This window comes from Saccoglossus kowalevskii, chromosome 11 (assembly GCF_978046115.1).
Source record: "Saccoglossus kowalevskii chromosome 11, keSacKowa6.1, whole genome shotgun sequence".
In the NCBI taxonomy this organism is placed as follows: Eukaryota; Metazoa; Hemichordata; class Enteropneusta; family Harrimaniidae; genus Saccoglossus; species Saccoglossus kowalevskii.
Window position 1 is genome coordinate 23,895,994 of NC_140651.1, and position 22,845 is coordinate 23,918,838.

General features: G+C 33.0%; 2 protein-coding genes across 4 annotated transcripts; both read right to left on the minus strand.

Moving 5' to 3' along the window:
* Positions 1-197: 197 nt before the first annotated feature.
* On the minus strand, positions 198-22,842 carry LOC100374492 (coiled-coil domain-containing protein 174-like). Of its 3 annotated transcripts, none has more exons than XM_085505038.1 (10): positions 22,663-22,842; positions 8,188-8,283; positions 6,488-6,588; positions 6,017-6,078; positions 5,544-5,682; positions 4,759-4,860; positions 4,112-4,251; positions 2,527-2,621; positions 1,419-1,641; positions 198-1,175 (listed from the first exon to the last, which is right to left on the minus strand). In XM_085505038.1, exons 1-10 carry the CDS (start codon positions 22,702-22,704, stop codon positions 673-675), a joined length of 1,503 nt encoding a protein of 500 aa, XP_085361164.1. In that variant the 5' UTR covers positions 22,705-22,842; the 3' UTR covers positions 198-672. The 3 variants fall into 3 exon arrangements, with proteins under 3 accessions (XP_085361164.1, XP_006822366.2, XP_085361165.1); XM_006822303.3 differs by having other exon boundaries at positions 5,544-5,685; XM_085505039.1 differs by lacking the exon at positions 22,663-22,842 and adding an exon at positions 18,065-18,578 and having other exon boundaries at positions 5,544-5,685.
* LOC144360548 (uncharacterized) lies at positions 12,219-13,990 on the minus strand. Its single transcript, XM_078013221.1, has 3 exons — positions 13,912-13,990; positions 13,191-13,437; positions 12,219-12,808 (listed from the first exon to the last, which is right to left on the minus strand). The coding sequence occupies exons 1-3, from the start codon at positions 13,936-13,938 to the stop codon at positions 12,219-12,221; spliced, it is 864 nt and encodes a 287-aa protein (XP_077869347.1). The 5' UTR covers positions 13,939-13,990.
* Positions 22,843-22,845: the final 3 nt, after the last annotated feature.

A 22,845-nucleotide genomic window follows, 5' to 3' on the forward strand; every position in this document is an offset into this window, starting at 1 on the left:
GAAATAGTGATAGAATACAAGAAAAAAATTGACTAAAAGGTATGGTCAGTATACCATTTTTTTTATAAATTTTGATATTATAAAACGACCATTGGAATTCCAATTTACCAATCCAATGGTGTTTTAACCTCATAAGTGAACATAACAAAAATAAGAAGCAACATCACATACATACGAGTCAATCATAATTAAAAACATTTATGTATATGCTGCTCATTTTATTGTTAGATCTAAATCATACATGTACTTGAAATGTATTCACATTGTGGTCATTTTTCAGCACCAATTAAAACACTGCATAAACAAAGTTTTCTTCGCTGGCAACTTAATTATTATAAAACATTATGGATGGCAGTTGCACAAGTTAGCAGCGAAAAATGTTGGAACATGTGAAATGTGTGCAGTATCCCGTTGCCCTTATCAGTGATGGTGTGCATAAGATTGCTTGTGCTGTGTGTATAGTGTAGAAAGCTATGAAAAGTACTCCAAAATTTTCTGTATTTCACCCGAAGTATAACCAACTTTATAATGGAACCATATACCTTGTGATATCACAGAACTATTGTGTACTAAAAACGTGTACTTCAATATCAATGTAGTGCATATAAAAATAAGAATAGATACTACTAATATTCATTTTCTAAATATTAGTCAAAGACAGTGATGCTATTATCAGCTAGAATGACCAGCATTATGTCTGAAATAAGAAAGTGCAGAGTCCAGGTTTACATTTGTTGGTTTTTGTTGATCTTCCTGTGGTTGCTGTTGCTGTTCTTGGTTATAATATGGAGGGGGGTGTAAAATTGAGGCAGTCTGAGGAAAAACTGGTGGTGGGTAATGTCCAGGAGGGGGAAAGAATTGTCCAGTAGGAGGCTGAGGGTACATAAAATTAGGAGGAGGTGGGGGATGTGGTGGGAAATTCACAGGTAATTGCTGAGTTCTTTCTGTTACAGCAGCCTCTCGTTGTTTAGAACTGTCTGCTGGTACCATTTGTTCTGTATTTCCTGGAGGGTAGCCACCATCTTCTATTCGCCACATTTTTCTGTGTTCATTCTTTGTCTTGACAGGACCTGAATCATAATATTCTTTTGGTGGTGCAAACTCAGATGGTCTCTCATCTCTTGGGTTGTACACAGGCAATGATGGTTTTGAGCGAACAGGTGCTGGCATTTTTTCTGGAATCAATATTATTTGAAAACGTTATTTAATTTTACAATGTAAAGTACACTATAATCAGGATTATTTTATTTTATTTTAATATATTATTATTGATCTTCAGGTGCAAGTTCCACCATGAACCTTTCACAATAACTGCAAACACATGTTCAGTAACATTGTACAACCAGAGGCAAAATAAATTGTAGTTTAACTTTTACAGCACTTCTGATATGGAGCAAACAGAGTAAAGTGACACTGACCTTTTCCTTTGTCCCAAGGTCTTTCTGCCCCTAGCTGTCTTAATGATTCATCCCGAGTCAATAACTCGACTGGAATCTCTTCCTTTTTCTCCTCTACATCATCTTCATCATTAAACAGATCTCCCTTTATTTTCTTCCTTTGTTTGACTTTTTCTAATCTGGCCTGCATTGCTGCCTTTCTTTTCATTTTCAATTTCTCCCTCTTGACTCGTTGATCTGAAGTCTGCATGATAAATTAAATATTTATTAGTTAAGTGAATATTGTTTTAATTTTGATGACCAAGTGAGGAAAGTCCCCTTTACAGGCTCTATTAAAAAGGATTGCAAATTGTTGTTTTTTACGAGTAAATTTGACAGAGACTGCACACAGGGCTGACAGATTGTTATGTCCCTATCCAATTTGACATCTCTTCAAACCCAATACTGCTTGTTTCAAATCTGTGTATAGCAACCATACACAGTGTATTTTTTTTTTACGGAGGTTGATTGATTAATTCATTCATGGATGAAAATATGGTCATGATAATTTCTCATTTCAACTGACATTTGAAGAATAAATAAAATTATGTAAACTTGTAATTATTTTGGGCCAAAAGTTTGATCACTGGTCACTTTGACTATATATATTGTTGTTTGATATTAGTTCAAAATATTACAAAAATGCTATTCGATTTTATGCAGACAAGATTTGTGAGGCTGAACTTGGTAACTTTAATATGCAAATAATGGCATTTGAATGATGTGAATAAATGATTTTAAAATGTGATCAATCAACGCATCAAATTCCAATTTCAGAGGGAAGACAAATCCTATAGCAAATATACTGGATTCTATTTTTGGTAGTGAAACAGAGAAAGCTGGCGTATCAGAACTGGCACACATTCCACCTCAATGCCAACACATTGTATATAACTGTATACTTTATCATATCATTACTCTCAAGAAATACTAACAAAATCTCTGGTTCAGATTTTACCAGCTGATCTTTAGTGCATCAGCTACAATTCAATGGGAATGAGATAAATGCATACATGGTGCAAACACTACGCTTTTGCTTATTGTATTTTACATGTACAGTGTAAACGTCAGTAGAAATAATGCAATTGACCTCATCTCTAAGCATCTCCAACTGTTCCATTTGTTTCTTCCTAGCTTCATCCTCCTTGGAGAATGCAAAGTAGCCAACACCAGTATGTCGCACTTCTATTAAGATAGATACAACATTTATTTCAATTATGCATGCATGTTTACAACATCCTGGTTCAAACCATGTATTCCTGTCAAACAGTTCAATTTTCAATGACAAATCTTGATTGGCTGTATAAATAATGTATTTTTAATTTAATACAGAATGTCCTGGCATAACAGTTTATATTTATTAATAGTAGGGTACCTGGTATATACAGCAGGAATCATCGATGCAATTCTAATGGTTATGGTATTGTTTGTATTTTTCTTTTTTTTCTCAAAACCACAGGAATTTTCATTTCTGACAAATGTCAAATGCTTTTATTGGATCTTTCAACAGTTTTTAATGCTATAGTTAGCACAAGACCACTAATACAATTACCATACTTAACATTTTGGCCAATTTCATGCATTCATGACTCTCGATCCAAATCATTTTTGGTTATAATATTCACAAGAAATTCAAAAGAAAGAGGGGTCACTAACATTGAATTATAGCATACCAGTTAAAAGAATGGATCACTGTACTGTATTGAGGAAAATCAAAGGAGGTCACCACCAAATTAACATAGATTAAATGCAGTTATATCACAAACTACAGTGACTTTTATATCACTTGACATTTTACTGATCTAAATGCAACTCCAAAAATAATTTAATTTAGATCTTGGTATTCCCCATCCCAAGAAAAATTTAAAACTTTCAGAACACCATGTTTAATTTACTGTTACTATTCTTGAAACAGGAATAGGAAGTTGATTTAGTGGTCTTGTTTTACCCAATACAAGGCTTTGCAGCAGATACAAACATAATTTGTACCAAGTGTTAGCAAACTGACTAGGGAAAATCCCTATAAACATTGCAATAAAGCCAGGGACTGTCTTATTGGCATTATGTTATAAAAATGATTTGATACATTTTGTGACAATCTCACTTCTCCTGGCACCACTTGATTTTGTACTAATAAATTTTTGTCTAGGTACGTACTATGGCTAAGTTGTTGTCTGTTTTCATATTACCATATCATTGTGACTATACAAATCATATTTGTGGTTGCTTCAACCATCTGAGGCAAATTGAGTTATTGAAACATTGATCAAGACCATGTTACCCCCATACGAATCCTGTTTGCACCCACTGTAACACTATTGTACTGTCTTCCTCAAATTTTACACTTGTTTTGTTAATACAAAGTGAATTTCATTTTACCAAATTACATAATTATATTATGTTTTTGAAGATCACTACATCAATGTATGAGTTTTGCTGATACAATCATTGGGATGACAAGAAATAAGCATAACTTGTGTACAAAATAGAGCTGAAAAAGACAGGAAGCAAGATAGTGAAGAAAAGGACAGCTTAGCCAAATCAAAGTGAGAAACACATCCTGTATTCTGAAGTCATTGGGACAAATTGTATTCACCAGATTTTCTTGACCAAATTTGTCTGCAATTGACTCGCAGGTCACATTGGTGATCAACATCAAGGAATTCTGGCCATACCTTCATATCTGACATTTTCATAATGCACTGGTCCAACTGGTTTACTCATGGCCTCGGCTTCCTCTTCTTCCCACTTTTTACGAAGCATTTCTCGTTTCATGTCAGCAGAAAGAAGATCCGGTTCATCTTCAGTGTTTGAACTAGTGATGAACAAATGTAAATTAAAGTTATTGTGAGTTCACAGACGAAAGTAGGCCCTCTAGTGGCCAGAAAATGTGAAGCATTTCACAAAATTTGTTTATATCAATATATACTAACAGAGTTGTTACAAAACAAGAAATACATAATTTATATTTCACAAAATTCAGGTTCCATTATATCAAATCATCGGATTAAAGAAGAAAATCATAGTTATTTGTTAACAAAAAATGTCATGACCTATTTCATGAAAGAGATTGTTCATCAGTAAAGGCAGTGAAACTGACTTGTCAAACTATCAAGTAAGCCTACATTTTTAAGTACTTCTGGTTTTGACACTGTCAAAAAATATATTTTCCTAATAAACAGCTACCGAAATACATTTCCTCAATGTTGATTTCACAATACATGTAATACTTCCCACTTATTTTACAGCACAGTTGTAAGCAGATCTGTCTAAATAAAGTTTATAAGTTTTGATGGAAGCAAATAGAACATGGTGTATTTACCTTTTTAATGCAGGATTCAAGTCCTTGTCAAGATCTTGCAGATATTTTAAATCCTTTTTCATGCATCTTCTTGACCTACCTAGGGAGTCTGTGTAGTCCACCCTAGCAACACAGAAAAATTGATTTACCAGTATATAAATTTACCAAAAACTAAATCACTGACTAAAAATCAGAATCTGAGGATGAAATCACAGACTGGAATCAGAATTTTGGTGGAAATCACTGACTGGGATTGGAATCTGAGATGAAATCACCTACTAGAATTTGAATCTCAGATTGAAATCACAGACTAGAGTCAGCAATTGAGATTGAGATTGAAATCAACTACTGGAATCTGAATCTGTGGCTCAAATTATAGACGAGAATCAGAATCAGAATCTGAGGTTAAAATTTTAGACTGTAATAAGAATCTCCGGTTGAAATCACTATCTTAAATCAGAATCTGATGTTGAAATCACTGACTGGAATCAGAATCCGAGGTTGAAATCACAAACTGAAATCAGAATCCGAGGTTGAAATCACTATCTTAAATCAGAATCTGATGTTGAAATCACTGACTGGAATCAGAATCCGAGGTTGAAATCACAAACTGAAATCAGAATCTGAGGTTGAAATCAAGACTGGAATCTGAATCCGAGGTTGAAATCACTGACTGGAATCCGAATCTAAGGTTGAAATCACAGACTGAAATCTGAATCTGAATTAGAAATCACAGACTGGAATCTGAATCTGAAGTTGAAATCACAGACTGAATTTGAGGCAAGTGTCATTGCTTGATGCCTTACCACTCATCTCCAGGGTCACATGATGCAGGAATATCACCACTAATTACATCTTCTTCATCTTTTCGTTGTTGCTTCCTTTTCTCTTCTTCTTGTCTGTCAATTACTTTCTGCGTGAAATCTACCATGTATTTCTCATCATCTTCTGTACAGAAATGTGAATATTAATTAGATAATTTGCATAAATAAATATTTTTGCTATCATACATTGAAAAGAATTTGTTCATTGCGATATTGATTTTGCTCTACTTTTAAATATTGATAGTTGATCTTTTGCTTTTAGGCATAACATGACTTGATTCAATAACACAAATTGGTGAAATTGAAAACTGGTATACATGTACTGTGAAGTGAATTAACTCAACAGAAACCAATGCAAGCTTACTGAGAGAAATAAAAGAATCGTTCATTTTTTGACACTGACATGATTTGAATGAACAGTAATAATAATAATATTATTCTAATAATAACAATACCTGGCCATAACTGCCCTCTTGCCATCTTATCATACAATGCAGCCTTAGTTTCCAATGCTGACCTGTCAATCATCAAATAGAAGAATTTGAATGCTTTTTAATAGTGAAAAAGTTCAAATTCAGAGGAATCCAAAATCACTTCATTTGTGAGAATATATGTACTTGGTATAAATTCTCATCAATTTGTTGACGAGATATCAAATTTTCACCATTTCATTGCTTTACAGTTCACTCTTTTTATCACAAATTCACTAAATAGACCTGTTTATAGTTTGCACTTTCTTTCAGAACAAAAATAGTACAATTTTTTTAGTGAAAATTGACTCAAATTTTGTCTGTTGACTCCAAAATTCAAGTTCATTTTCAGGAATATTGAAGAATATAAAAAAAAATTGCAGACAAATTTGGTCAAGAAAATCTGGTGAATACAATTTGTCCCAATGACTTCAGAATACAGGATGTGTTTCTCACTTTGATTTGGCTAAGCTGTCCTTTTCTTCACTATCTTGCTTCCTGTCTTTTTCAGCTCTATTTTGTACACCAATATTCTGCTTGCTAAACAAGTTGGACTTCTAAAATGAAGAATATTATGCACATTAAAGAATTTGTACTATAAAGTTTAGCTTTATTAGAAATGCATAAAAGCCAGGACAGTTTTTCTCTTAGTAGTGACTATCAGCTCACTTTGTATATAATGCTGACTCTTTATCAAGGAATATTGCTTAAAATGGCCATCGTTGATGTGAGTGTATTTTTGTGTGAATTAACACCGTTGTCCCTACATGTATACAAGTATACACCTGGTCACGGCAAACAATGTCCTTTCAGCAAGCATGCATTTCGAATAAACTAAATGCTGTATAAAAAATTTAAAAAAAAAATTATTTTCACTATTTTGAAATTTGAGCATATTCACTGTGTTTTAATTTTACAAATTTGTCAAGGAAACAAGAGTTTTATGTTTAATTTACATGTTACATGTTTACATGTTTAATTTAGCGGATTTTACACATCAGTGAAAAATAGCGAAATTAAAACCCAGGGAATAAATAATGCATTTACAGTACAGCATTAACTATAGGAACTTTTTTTATTGAAACTGTTTTTCATGATTAATAATTTTAAAATAATTGCCAGGGGGGGAGTTGCATGACACGATTGGTTGAAATAATAGTCTCATTTGCATAAATTAATATTCATGAGCAATAAAAAACTCATCTTTTCAGTAAAATTGTGCCAAAATGCTTTCCGATAGCATACATGTTAGTTCTAAGTTGACTGATATCATCGTTACAAGCTGAAAAAATAATCGGAAAAATGATGTAAAAGTATTTTTTGAGACACGTTTTCGATCAGACTCCAGCTAACTGTTGAAAGTAAGCACAGGTTTTCTCATTACCATGATCATAGCAAGTTACAAAATTTATGAAGAGTGCAGAGGCACATTTATATTTCACTCTAGTACTATTGCTCAAAATTGCTCAAAATGTTTTTGGTGACTTTTATTAGTGACAAGTTATCTAATTAGTATGCATTTCGAGAAACCACAGTGTGTGTGCATGCGCAGTTTGAAATGGAACAGATTTGAATGCAATAAAATCACGCGTAGAACTCAGGCTCCAGCAAGAAATTGTGGCGTCAAACTGGTTGTCGGTTAATTGTTTTCCAATAGACAATAATTTTGGGGCCTGTAGTTGTCTATGAAATGTTTCTAAGTTTTGTTGAGGATTATTCTGTAAAGAAATTGCTGAAATTATTTCATCTGTTCGTAAACGGGACGTTGTTGCTTTGACGATGGGCTACGGATGACTGACGTCGAAACGTTCCATTCAGATCGGATGGTGCCCTCTCGTGCCAATCCCCCCCTGATAATTGCTATCTTGTATTGCTTCCATAATTGGACCACTTTAATTTTACTAAAAACAATATTTTGCTATATCAATTGACTACATTCACATGCCATATATTTAACTTCATGTTTCTAATTGACAAGAGATGAAATAAAACTAGTTACACCTTACCATAAACCATGTTTTATTGCTTTCTTTTTAAATTAAATTAAATTAAATCATATATACAGCATGCTCAATAACACACCCCATACTAAAAATGAATACAAACATTGTCAAACATTGTCAATTTCTTGATACACTCTTACTCTGAAAACATACCTTGCTTGACTTGGGTTTGACATAATTTTGATTCTCAAATTTTTCTCTCTTGAATTCTTCTTGTTTCCTAAAAAGTTCAGCCTTCAAGTCAACAATCTGCAAAAACCGAAAAAATAAAAATCATATTCAAAATTAAATTTGTAAATAATATGTCAATCTCCTTATAAGTAAGGAAACACACCCCATGCACCCCCATCATGAAAAATTATTCTTGTTGAAAAAAATATGTGCTGGGGGTCACTGCAGTTGTCACTTTATTCTCCACCATTCGCTCCTAGTCGTGTTCGCGTGAGCTCTCATGGTATTTAGTGTGATCACAGTTACTCAACTGCATCAGCAGTCACGCTGCTTCTACATACCTGCATCTACTAATTTTAACAATATCATTTCGAGAGAATTAGTAATTACAAATACCTTTGAACAATGTTGTTTTCACATGCTATAGTTTCATTAAATGTTTTTAATATTTAACATTGTGTTTTCCTACATTTTCATGCCTGGGGGTTCACTATGCACAGTGTGTATTCATATAAAATATAGACTGTAATTTGAATTGTTTGTGTCATAATGTTTGTGTAATTTGAATAAATTTGAATGGTGAAAATAGAAAAATGTTCACTAAATTCAGGGTTAGCGATCATAGTTTAGCTATTGAAAAAGGCAGACATTCTATCCCTAAAGTACCAATAAATAACAGACTTTGTCAATTTTGTAATAACTGCATTGAAGATGAGATCCATTTCCTTTTAGACTGTCAAAAATATGAACAGCAGAGATCTCAACTGTTACATAAAATTAAAGTTTCGGCTGACAATAGCATTTCTCGTTTCACATATTTACTTTCACATCAAGATAAATTAGTTCAACAAGAGATATCAAACTTTATTTTAGCTGAGACCAAAATTAGAGATTAGATTTCTTTAATAATTTATTTGTGTATTTATTTTTTATACATATTTATTTATTTGTGAATTTTAAGTACATTCATTCTAGTTATTTTCAAAATATTATCTTGTTAACAAAAATTCTTTATTGTTGCAAACACCCTATGTAACCTACTCTTTTTTACACGGGAACAATAAAGTTCATTCATTCATTCATAAATAAGTATAATGGTACCAGTACTTGAAAAAGACAGGAAAGCATTATACATTAGATGTCAGATGAGTTTATGACTGGCGTGATAAACCCAAATTAGTGTATATTATATGTATTCCAATTCTCTACAGTAAATGCATGGCACCGATGATAATGACAATTTAATGAATGTACAAACATATTTAACATACATTTGGATTGGCTGATTATAAATGTCACCGTGGTAAACTAAATGGATATTCGACCATGCTGATTTGAATTATATAGACAGCACATCAAATTGCCATTATAGTGCAGTCACGTAGTGAATATGAGCAAACACACCAATGTACGAGTAAACTTTTTAATTTTCACTGCCAGAATTTTTTGTGATTTTAGTATTTTATGACATTTGTGACAACAACATTTTGTGAAACTCACTGACACTCAGGGTCTTAGGATAAGATTTTTTACAAACTCACGAAAAATTGTCTTTTGAGAAAGTAAATGATTTACAGTACTACCGTAGGCATTTGTGCTGATCATTTTCACACATAAAAACAAACAGGATAGGTATACAAAAGTGTCATTCATTGTCATCAACAGGAAAGAAATATTTTGTTTTAAATATTTTGATTATAACAGCAGATATCAAATCATTCATCATTAACCTTTTCACCACCAGACCTTCTTGCCCAATTTTTTCTGCACTATTTTCTAATATTTTTCAATATTTCTGGAAATGAACCCTAATTTTGGAGCCAACAAACACAATTTGAGTCAATTTTTGTCCCAATCTTCTGAAGGAAAGTGCAGACTATAAACAGAACTATTTTGTGAATTAATTTTGATGGAAATAGAGAACTGGTGGTGAAAAGATTAAAAAAAAATTGGAAGCAATACCAGGAAAGCAGGAAGCTAGGCAAGGAGGAAACTAAGACGATAAACTGCCTGAAAGTAGCTCTCTACAAGGAAGTAACTACAATACACAATTGGATGTGGAAGTGTTTATAACTTCCTAATTATCATGGATGAGTGACACTGGTATACATAAATAAGAGAATAACTCAATAGTAGCAAAAGGTTTTATTGAATAATAATGATCATAGCATTTCAACAAATCTACACTGGTATACATGTATGTGATTGTAATCTTTCTATGTGGAGGATAATTAATAATAAGGATAATTAATAATAAAGATAATTAGAAATTACAGACAAATCAAATAAACACATGCATAGTGATTTTAGAAATTGAAATACTGTAGAATACTTTATTTTCGCTTGGAATTTGTTTTCGCTATTTTCGCTGAAGGGATGATTCTGTGAAAATAAAACTTAGTGAATATACTTTTTTTCCTATATTTCACATTCAACTCATCAAAATAAATTCGAACACTCAAAAAGCTTTTCAGCAAAAATTAATTCCAGTGAAAATAAAGTATCCCACAGTAGTACCAGTTTTTATCTTATTATTGAATTACTTGGGAAAAAACTTCATACCTTCATTAAAATTGCTCATGTAATGTCTAATTCTCTGCCCTGTATTTAAATACTAACAATTCCTGCATATACCCAAATGTAATCTTTAATAGCAGTGCATTGTTTATATTTATTTTTATTTAGTTTGACATCTAATTCAAGATCATTTGGGTTTCATTTAAAAAAAAAAACAGTTATACATGAAACAAATTGAACTGATAGGAACATTACCATATCAATTTAGAGCAGCTACCCCTAGAGATCAATGGTACAGTCCACATCATGCAGAAGCAGCAATACTCAAAGCTTGTACATTACAACCTGAACATGTGTGTTTGCACTTTAGCAAAGCACCTTCCCCTTTGAGATGTTTCTGTTCTAAACCATGTATCAAATTTAAGTGAAAGTGAAGGGGTGTGTAAGGCGAGTTATACATGTACGAGATTATGATAGTTCATTTTTAGTAAACATGTTTTTTTGTGTTCTAAACTGCGACAAAAACACTTTTATTGTACTTGTATTAAATCTGAAAAAATGTCAATTACTAATATTGTTCTTTAAAATGCCCTGATAAAAGAGATAATTAAATAAACATATGATGCAAATTCCTCTGATCCTCGCACACTGACGCACAAAAACATGCAAATGTAAATTGTTCTGTAGTACAAAATATGTAAGTTTTACGTTAATTACAAACTGGGTTTTAAATTAAACGTTCTAAATATGAAACAGATCAATTGGGCTACAAGGTTTGAATCAGAAATGTACACGCCATGTTCTCTTGTGAATGGTAGTGAAAAAGTTAAACAGCAACATTGTCTCAAAACAAAGTATATATTAAATATAGCTATAAACGATGTAAACCGATCAAACTAACACGAATAAATAGTTTATATGGTATGCTGTAAATATTCCAAATAATTTAACAGAACTATAGCTACACGCTTTCAGTAGACTACAACTACAGACAACAAATTTTATATGAGGCTTACAATAAACAAATTTGTTTATAGAAAGTTATGCTTTAGCCCCCGCCCCACAAACTCAAATTAGGTTTTGCCTCTCGTCATCATGCTCGTCAGTTTGAAACATGAGCCTCACACTGGTAAAGAGTGCCATATATGGTACACTGGCGAAATACTTGTTTTCTGTTTCAGAGAATGACTTGTTGATCCAAATCAACAATTAATGCATGTATTCAAAAACGGTATTTAATAAATGCTAAACAGTGAATACATATCTTGTGGTAATGGTATTGAATAATCTCAATACAAAGAATATTGAAAATTCATCACTGTGTTGTTTTCCAGTTTTTTACAGAACGAGGAGCAAAACATTTTTTTTTACCCTATTAAAATATTTTATTATGTCATTATACTAAATGAAAAGCTAAATTTTCTACAGCTATTCTACAGTCTTGAATAAGTACATTAAATACAGTATAGGTGTCATCATCATTGCAATCAATGTCACTACCATTGCACTGTCATGATCATGATCACCATCATTATTGTCATAATAACTGTCATCACCATTGTACTGTCATCGACATCGACATCGTCATCATCTTCACTGTCATCATCATCATCATCTTCGACATCTTTGACATCATCTTCGTCATCATCATCATCTTCCGTAGAAATCTCAGCACCACCATCACATTCATCATCCCCATCACACTCACTATCATTTCTATTACCCTCATTCACATTAAAAATCATATTAGATTTTGTTTTGTCTGCGTTTACTGAAGTTAACGTTACTCTGCCTTTCCTGGTAACTCTTAAATAGTAACCCTCTACATGCACCGATGCATATGTGTATTTGCTTTTCTTGATATTAATCTGATGAAACAGTCTTGGATCCTTCCATGTCTGCAGACTCTCTAGTGCACGATTTCCTGTAACTCTGGCCTGTTTGCCTTTCTTTTGGTTTGATTTATTAATTTTTAGTCTGGGAACATTGTTCCTTTTATAAGCATTAATAAATCCAGTGCCTTCAAACTCAAACATTACCACAACTCCTTTTTGGATATCATTGAATGTATGGCGCAAGATCTTGCCTAGTAAAATAAGAGAAAAAATACATTTGTCATGAGTATTTTGGTTTGCCATAATATAAAAGATGGGTATTTTAATTTTTTTTATTGTTTTTTTTTTCTGTATTGCAGTTTATTGTTGAATTTTAACAATTTACAAGTAGTTTCTAGCATTGTAAGTTTAAATATGACATGTATTACATATTTTCAATATAAAAATAACAGTTCTTGCATTGAATGGACCAAAATGTACACCGACACAGACAAAATCGTTTAGATCCAAAGACGAATGGATACGAACGTTTCACTACTGCGATAATCGTATACTTCCCGCTGATGTGATTCATGTATTTTCAGGTCTTTAATCATTTGACAAATTTGATAGATACATATAATAAGTACGTACATTTTTTCTGTCTTGTTCTAACCTTTCGATCGTCAGCTGGAGCTAGATAGAGATCAGATCTTGTCTGGATGGTTATTGTTGCAACACCATTATACCGTATTGTAGCATCTTTAGCACTATAGGACAGTATCTCTTTGCATGTCTGGATATTTTCATCTGAAGGAATTTTGACGTCATTTTTTTCACTGTTCCTGGTTTCACTGATTTTTCCACCAATTTCTGCAAACATATATTGTTTGATGCCTTTCTGTGTAGAAAAGAAAAGCACAACTTGGATAATGAAAGACCACTTTAACCAATGAAATTTCATACATATAGTCATAATTTAATTAGGGGGTCCCTAATAACAAAATTTAATGTCTAAATGACCCCAGTAAAATTTTCAGTTAGAAAAATTCATGATTTCCATAACTCACAAAATTCAAACAAATTTGACAAATTAAAACAGTTTCAAGTAAATAGGGTTGAATCACACAACATCTCTCGGAGAAAAAGGAATAAACTTATGCATATGGTATATAGTCTAAACGGCTAAGATGGAAAAAGTCTGATTGCCTCGACGGCCCATCTTTGAAGTAGTTCAATCACTCCTAAACTTACTTTGGAATGCATTATCAAAGCTGAAAATGACGTTATTACATCAGGCTAACACAATCAAATGGATCAGATAAATAAAAAGATTCAACTTCAGACAAGAAAAGACATTTTTAAAGATACTTACCACGTTGTTGACAAATATGAAAGCCATGATGCACAGTTACGATGACTGGTTGCCGAGACGACAAAGGAAACTGTATTGGTACTAGTGAGTTTATATAAATAAATAAATAAGGGGAAGTCCCAGTATTTTTTCCAAGTCATTAATAGTATTACGATATGCAAATGTTATTGTGGTTACTGCATTTATGAGTATAATAGCCATGGCTTTTTAGTTGCCCTTTCTTTGCACAAAATTTTAATTTGGGGGTTGGAGGAGGGGGTTAACCTTAAATGGAGAGATTATGCTAAGTTCTGATTTTCCATGTTCCTAAAATTGGTCACTGAATGTACGTCCCATAATGACAACAGACTGACATACAAATTGACTAATCTACATGCATAAGGCCAAAAAAAACAACAACTTATGTTGCCCTCAAGTCGGAACATTGAAATATTGGGTCGGTCGGTCGAATTTTTTTTTTTTTTTAAACTCGTGAAAACTAAGGGTATTGTAAATAGCCGAGGTACCGATATTTCATATTTTTCGGTCGGTCGCTGAGTACAACAAAACAATTCTTTTTTTTGGGCCTAAGCCTACGGTTTTTAGTAACCGTGATTAGTACCTGTTGAGGAGAAAGTCCAGCATGTACTACTGTAAAGGGATTAATTATTCACTGGGTTTTAATTTTGCTTATTTCTCTGACTGGAAAATGCGCTAAATTAAAACCCAGTTAATATGTCAAATTTAGCATAGAACACATTATCTAAATGATAAAACCGTGAATTTAAAACCCACTGAATATGCCTGAAATGGTAAATTAGCGAAATTTAAACCCACTGAAAATTAGTCATTTTACAGTAATCAGCATGAACAACATCATTAGTGGTAATTAACACATTATATTCTTATGCAAATTAGACATGATGAAAGGGTTTGAACTTTGAAGTTGAGAGGACACCCACTTTCAAGACAAAGTATGATAAAATTGCCTTGGTGTAAAGTAATATAGTAGAGAGACAAAAAACAAATTTGTCAAAGGTATACTAAATAAGACAAACTCCTTGGACATTGAGACAATCATCTTCTCTGTGAAGAGGAAAACACATTAATATTTTCAAAAGTAAAACAAGATGGTCATTGACATCCTTTTTTTTGAGAAAAGCATGTTTATTTCATTCTATAACACAAATGCATACAGGAATCTTCAAAAAAAAAAAATTTTGAAATGTGTATTATAAAGTCAGAGAAAAACATTTGTAACATTATGTAAAGGTTTCACTCAATAATTTTTATCAAAATTATAAACATAGAAATAAAAACATAAATGTATCTCTAATATGGTATTATGTAAGCAAAAGCTTCTAAAATTATTTTAATTGCTTTAAAGAGGGCTATATTTATTAGGCCTAAAAAATTAAATAATGTTTCTGGTCAGCATGCAGGGTCGACCTTTTTTTTCACTTGTTTCACTACTGCACAGCGCCCTCTTTGACGAATTGATTAACACTGTACAATTTGTGTACCATCAAATATTTAAGCAAAACATTTTTTGAGAAAAATACATTGATTTTTGTTGTAAACTATGGGTTATATATTTGAACAGTTTTTAAAAACATACATGCTTATTGCACTGCCTGCATCACAGACTATGTCTGCCAAGTACCATCAAAACATTGAAGACAATGATTACCGTACCCTTCTATTACATCCATTTGAACAAATAATTATTTTTGGAGTTGGCATTGAATCGTTAGATGAAAAATTTACATTACATTTTTTTCGGATTGTTGAATTACATGTAGGTAGTAGAGAGGTTTTTGTAACACAATTAGGCCAAAAAAAAAATTGTTTTGTTGCCCTCAGCGGCCGACCGAAAAATATGAAATATCGAGTCGCGTTAACGATCCCGAACCGTTGTTTGATCCCCGGGGTCACGGGGGAATAAGTGGGGACTTTTAACCTCGGGTTGATCTGTATTTCAATGAAAAAAAAAAAGACGACCAACCGACCCAATTTTCCTACTTGAGGGCAACATAAGTTTTTTTTTTTTTTGGCCTTATAGGAATCAAGCTGTCTACCAAATTGGAAGATGACAGTGGCATATTTGGACTGTGAGGTGCCGGGAAAGAACCCACATTCTTCTAAATAATAAATAATCGAAAAGATGGTGATAAAGTTAATTGTAGAATTTTCTGAAAATCAGAAAAAAAACTGTGACAGCAATAAATACCAATATACCCAATAAAACTAAAGGAATCACCTAATTCAAAATTTTACCCAGTTTTGCAATAACTCAATGGTAAACTAAAATTCCTGTTTCTATGGAAACAAGACTGACTACCCATTTAAATTGAACAAGAAATTTATGATTTTGTGCTAGGCAGGCATTCAAGTATGAATGTGCATGTTTTTAATACACCATATACTTTCATTTTATGATAGACATATTTTCTTGAATTACAGTAAAAATTACAAAATTCTATAGCAGTGACAAATTCTCTGGAGTCCTTCGATACAGAGTGTCAGGACTTTCACAAAGTTTTGTCTTTCCAAGTGTTATAATATCCACTACTTACAATTCCTAGTAGTAAAATAAAAGCAGTAGTGCCATATCATTGCATTTTACATAAGCTTTTGGTATTGTTGTGAATATGTGGGGTACTAATTTTGTGCATTTCTGTAAAAAGCAGAGTCTACAGGCTAATTTAAATTTTTGAAACTTGTTTTCATACAAATTAAAGCCAATATGGAATACAGTATATTTATAATATATATTTATAATACTTGACAACTGAAATCCCATATCATCATCATTAAAAATGTCGCAACTGGTACTTCATCTTAGTGTTTTAGCTTGTTTTTTCAAGTTGTAGAAATTTTCCATTGGAAACAAATGAAATTGACACTGAGAATAATTCACAGCTAAATTACATCATGCTAGAGCATAATTTTGACAGTGTTATTCAGGATCTTCATCAGTGTCATTATCGCTTCTACTGTCATCGTCGTTGTCGTCGTCGTCATCGTCATCAGGCATGGCAGCAACACCATCACAGTTATCACCAGCATCACAATAATCATTCTTCATTTCATCATTATCTTTCACGATGAAGTTCATACTACTATTTGTTAGTTTGCCATTGACTAATTTCAAGGTTATTCTGCCTTGTTTGTTACATCTCATATAATAATTAGGAAAGTGCACAGATTCATATTTGTATTTTCCTTCTCTGATTTTAATCTGATAGAACAGTCTGCCATCCCCTCGGGTCTGCAAGTCTTCTGGTTTACGACTTTCAAAAACTCCCGCTTGTTTGCCTTTCTTTTGATTTGATTTGTGAATTTTTATTCTTTGAACAGCTTTCTTTGTATAAGCCTTGATAAAACCACAGCCTTCAAACTCAAACATTACCACAACTTTTCCTTTTCCTTGGCTATCATAATAAGTATGGCGCAAAATTTTGCCTATAAGAGAAGATTAGTTGTATATTGATTAGTAGTGTACACATCATATTAAATTTTTAATAATGCGATTCAAACCTTTCATGTGAGTGAACTACACATTAGAGTAAAGCACACATGTATTGTGTTCTTCTCCTCCGCTGTATTGCCAAAAGTTTGGGCTCATTTGCAGCTATATGAATAACATATCTATCATTTTAATAATTTTCATTATCACCTTGCTATATAGACTGAGTAAAATTTTAGCCACCAGTTTAGATTTCTAAATTTGAAACGAACGATCTTATAATCAATTTCTAAAATTTCATACAAAAATTGCAGCAACTTTAGAATCTAAGTTTATCTTCACTGTTACATATTAATGACATCCTTTTGAGTTTTAAAAACATCTCGCCTAAATATGCTGCTGTTTGTAATTTAAAAGGAGTTTATTACTAAATAGTTAGTATTATGTATAAATTCAGATACATTGTAAATTTACTACACAAGAAATACATTTGCATTAACTGGTTTCATCTGAACTGGCTTCCATTTTGTTTCTGTGAGGGTACAGTTACTAGTATAAAATGGTTCACATCAGGTACGCTTGCATCCCCATCGTTGTATTGACATAAAGTGGTATCCCGCTACATAACGTTTCGCCATTTCATACATGCGAAAGTGTGATTATATCTGAACACGAAATGAACTAAATATTAGTATGTATACGTACATTTTTCCTGTCTGGTCGTAACTTTTCTATCATCAGCTGGAGCTAGAAAATTACCAGATCTTGCTTGAACCGTTATTGATGCAACACCACCATATGACAACGTAGCGTCCCTAGCATGATATGTCAGCATTTCCTGCCTTGCTGAGATATTTTCTTCTAAAGGAATTTTGATATCATCTTTTTTATCATTCTTGATTTCTTCAACTAGCCCATGGAGATAAGCTAATATGTATTGTAAGATAACTTTCTATGAATAAAAAAAAAATCTGTTACTAGAATACTGAACACGTACTAGTACATAATAGAAATATATAATGTATACCTGGTACGCACCAACAGATATTTATGCTCTCCATGCTTTTACCTCCACATACAGAAAACCAAACAATGAAAGCACTTATTTTCAATTTCCAACGAATAACAATAACAACTGAACAAAGAAATAAATAACATCTTTACTACAATGGGAGCGCAATTGCTTTTGGAAATCACAGACTGAGGTGTTTCTAAGGTCAAAGTTATTTTGGTGAACTCATTCCATAACAAATGCATTTTTTGGTATATGCACTTCTGATAGATTAATGACAATATCCACCACAGTCAGAAATGACATGATTATAATTTAAAAACCGGTCTCAGTTGAAATCAGTCTTGCTCAAAAGATTTATGTAGCTTTGTATTTATAATGTACACACTTTTTTTGACGTTGGAGTATAACTATAAGACTACATGTATCACTAGGATTAAAATTAACACACACAAAAAACATAGAAATACATCATACAAGAAATAGTAGTACATTTATAGATGATATTGAAATACTCACCACTCTGTTGAAAAACATGAATGCTATGATGCAAAGTAATGACAGGTCCGATGACTGGTTGCGAAGACAACTAAGAAAACTTGGTTGTGTAAAAGTAAGTTTATATAAAAATAAAATAGGGGAAGCCCCAGTAATAAACATTGAGAGGAAGGAATAAAAAGTGGATATACTCATTCATCTGACATACAATAGACAAGCTTTGAGTTTCCTGATTGCTTAGCTTCCCTGTGTACAAAACAAAGGGTGGAAATCAACACTCTCGGCCAGCAAAAATACCCCCGGTACACAGTATTGGGCAGATATTTTACCATACTGGATTCCATTTTGTTCCGAGCATGTTAATACTGTATTGTAGTCACCCACATTACCTTTGAAAGTTTACAAACTTCTCATGAAAAATAGAAAACATGTTTTACATTCATACACACACACAATGAAGTTGGACAAAATATAATTTATATTATTTTGGTATCAGTATATATCTTTGTAAGATAAACTGGCTGTCAGAAGACTAGCTGTAAACCCCTCCCCCTCACTTGTGAGCTCAAGAACCTAGCAACGACTAGCTGTAAACCCCTCCCCCTCACTTGTGAGCTCAAGAACCTAGCAACGACTAGCTGTAAACCCCTCCCCCTCACTTGTGAGCTCAAGAACCTAGCAACGACTAGCTGTAAACCCCTCCCCCTCACTTGTGAGCTCAAGAACCTAGCAACGACTAGCTGTAAACCCCTCCCCCTCACTTGCGAGCTCAAGAACCTAGCAACTAGAGAACACACCCAGGAGCTTGTCTATTCTTACTGAAAATCATCATTTAAAATTTATTTACTTTAAACTCATTTCATTTTGCACTATTTATAATGCCAGTTGTAGCAATGGTTGAGGTAAGTCATACTTTAATGATCCAGTAAACAACAAAGACAATGTTTGGCCATAAGTGATGCACTTCACTTAGTGATTTATTACCGGTAAGGGTGATCAAAGATGATTGAACAACAATGTAGACAGACATATTTCCCTCATTAAACCTTGCCCTTAAAAACCAATCGACGTAATTATAACTGTTGTGCGATTGAAAGAAATTTATTTTGCTACTGCAATCTGAAAATACACATACAATACAAAATCTTGCAAAATAGGTATTCTACTCTTTACAAAAACGTCATAGTTTGTTGGAGGGAAATTTAACTGAAATATAAATTTAATTTGGTATTCATAGGTGAAGTATAAGTTTGTAATATTCAGACAAGCAGTAGCAGTGATTATTCTTGTCAAACGATTTATTTATTTATTTGTGTTACATTTAAGTGTGTACATTATGGCCTATGGCCAATGGTACTGAATAAATATATATATAACTGTTGTGCGATTGAAAAAAATTCTACAATTTTTGTTCAGACAGTATTATTAACTTTCTTGGGATTCACAATAAATCATAGACAAGTCAGAGCAAAGTAATACGGATAGTGTTGAAATGTCATTATCGTCTGCACACGTTATTTGATCTATATCACGTGCTGTGACCTATTTCATGGTTTTGTCCGACCTATTTTTTAGTCTTGAAGATATTCCCATGAAGTAGTATTTCTCACACGTTTTGAGGTGTTAATTACTTCCATGAAATAACAACACAGGCAGTTCCCCTGAGGGAAAACACTTTTTTTAGCAGTGGAAATGTGAAAAGAATATTGAGACACTCAGACAAATAATATTAAAAAATATATATACAAAATGTTGGCAATCATTGCCTGGTATCATCATTGCTTTCCCTTTAGGAAAATTGTTGCGCATACAAGTGCTGCCGGTATCCATAGTAACAAACCCTGGAACACCTGTATGAACAACCCCACACGGTTATATATAAAAGCTTTCTTTAAGATTCTCCAATAGTGTTCATAAACACAACATGAATAACACAATCATGTTATACATTATAGTTGACACACAATTCTATAACATAGGACAATATTTTCAGTTTAAAACAAGTGTTCAAGTGACAACCAGCAAAGAACATAGACAGGGTGCAAATTTTTCCAGGAAAAATCCATAGGCAGTTGCTATTTCAGTAATGGTGCAGTGGTCACTCAGTGGAATGTATATTGGCATATGTAATGAATCATAATCTAAAGCATCAAACTGTTAATATGACTATCCACAAATTAACCAGACATTAAAATATACATAAAGTTTGGAAAGGTATATTTTATTTCATTGTTTGTAGGCGTCATGTATGATATTTACAAGGTTATATTTCAACTACTATAGTATTACATGTAGTCAGTTATGATCGAATTATACTTATAGAAACTAAGTGATTTAGTACAGATTTAATGGTCATGTGATCAAAATCAATCATTTTTATATTACAACTTTACAAACTCACACTCTCACATTCCTGACCACTGTAAGTGTGAGAACATCGATGTGATTGGTCAATCATGTTGCTTTTTCAAGAATGTGGTAATCACTGTCAACAACTTTTGATATAACATTGGACATGTGCATGCAAAAGTGAGAAGTCTACAAAACATAGCATTGCAGCTGTGATACATGTACATTAACTTTAATTATCCACCGAAAAACTGAAGTTATTTTCTTATAGTCACCCTAACCATAAAGTTTGAAATGTTGGAAGTAAGTTCAGCCGTACATCCCACAATCTCCTGAACAAGACAGACATTATGGTTGATGACAACATGAACCATCTTTAGTTAGGCATACATACTCCACAATCTTTAATAAATAACCTTTGGATAAATAATATGCTACATTTTGGAGTGAGAGCTGTAAAAAAACATCCTTCTCTCTGCTTCAACAGAAAAGCTATGAAAATGGGAGAGAATTTCTAGTAACGGATGTATATAAATGATGCACGCCTCGTAAATCTTCAAATTTAAGATAGATGCCATCTATCTATATAACAATACAAATTAATACACTTCTCCAACTTTAATGAACCTCTCCTCTTGGGAATTAAAGAAACCAAGCCAGCAGGTTAGTAACACATGGTTTAAACACCAGGCGATGGACCAGAATACTATAGCTTTAATTATGAAAAAATATGGCGGAGGAAAGTGAATTGACTGATCAAGGGAAGAAAATTACGAAAATACAAATGTACTTGATGCAAAAATTAAATAATATGAATGTTTCACAAACCTCATGCAAAGTGCTCACAAGAATGTTCAATTGGAAAACAGATTTTGAGATATTTTGACCCAAAATTGTCTTGACTACTTTGAATTATTGGCCAAACAGCTGGCCAAACTGGCTGACACAATTGTACTCCACTCAATAGCAGGGTTTGTGACATGTGTAACCAAGGTACCATTGAAAATAAATTTCATTCTATGGTGGAATGTTCCAAATACAGTAATAGATACAGTGTTATGTTTGATACAGCTGCTGATTTGATTGACTCCTTTCACAACCTGCCTCATGAAGAACAGTTCACTGCACTGTTAAATATGGCCTGACAAGTTGGCGTAGGTGGCGCCCTGGACTGCCGCGATCCCCAACTTGTCAGGCTATGTTAAATAATGATAATATTGTCTGGATATGCAGATTAGACGTTTAAATCACTGACCTCCCAAAGGGCCCACTAGCTAACCTGTATTTAAAACTCGTTAACATATTAACTTTGCCTTAATAACAACAACAACAACAAATCGCTCTTCAACTTCAGTGCTCAATCATGGAAGACCCTTGTCGTCCCTCTACGGCGGACTGTGTTTTTAGTGTACATGTATGATGCAGTTCAAGTAGTTTTACTCACCGAAGATGCACTGACTGCACCTCTTGTCTTCTTGCCAGACATTTTCTCCGATCTATGATGGTATTTGTGTTCAGTCAGGAGAATCGATTATTCGGGATATTCACATGGAATTAGCTATTTGATTTGGAGGATTTGATACGATGTTCGGATTAGGAATTCGTGGAGGCCGCCATTTTGTAAACA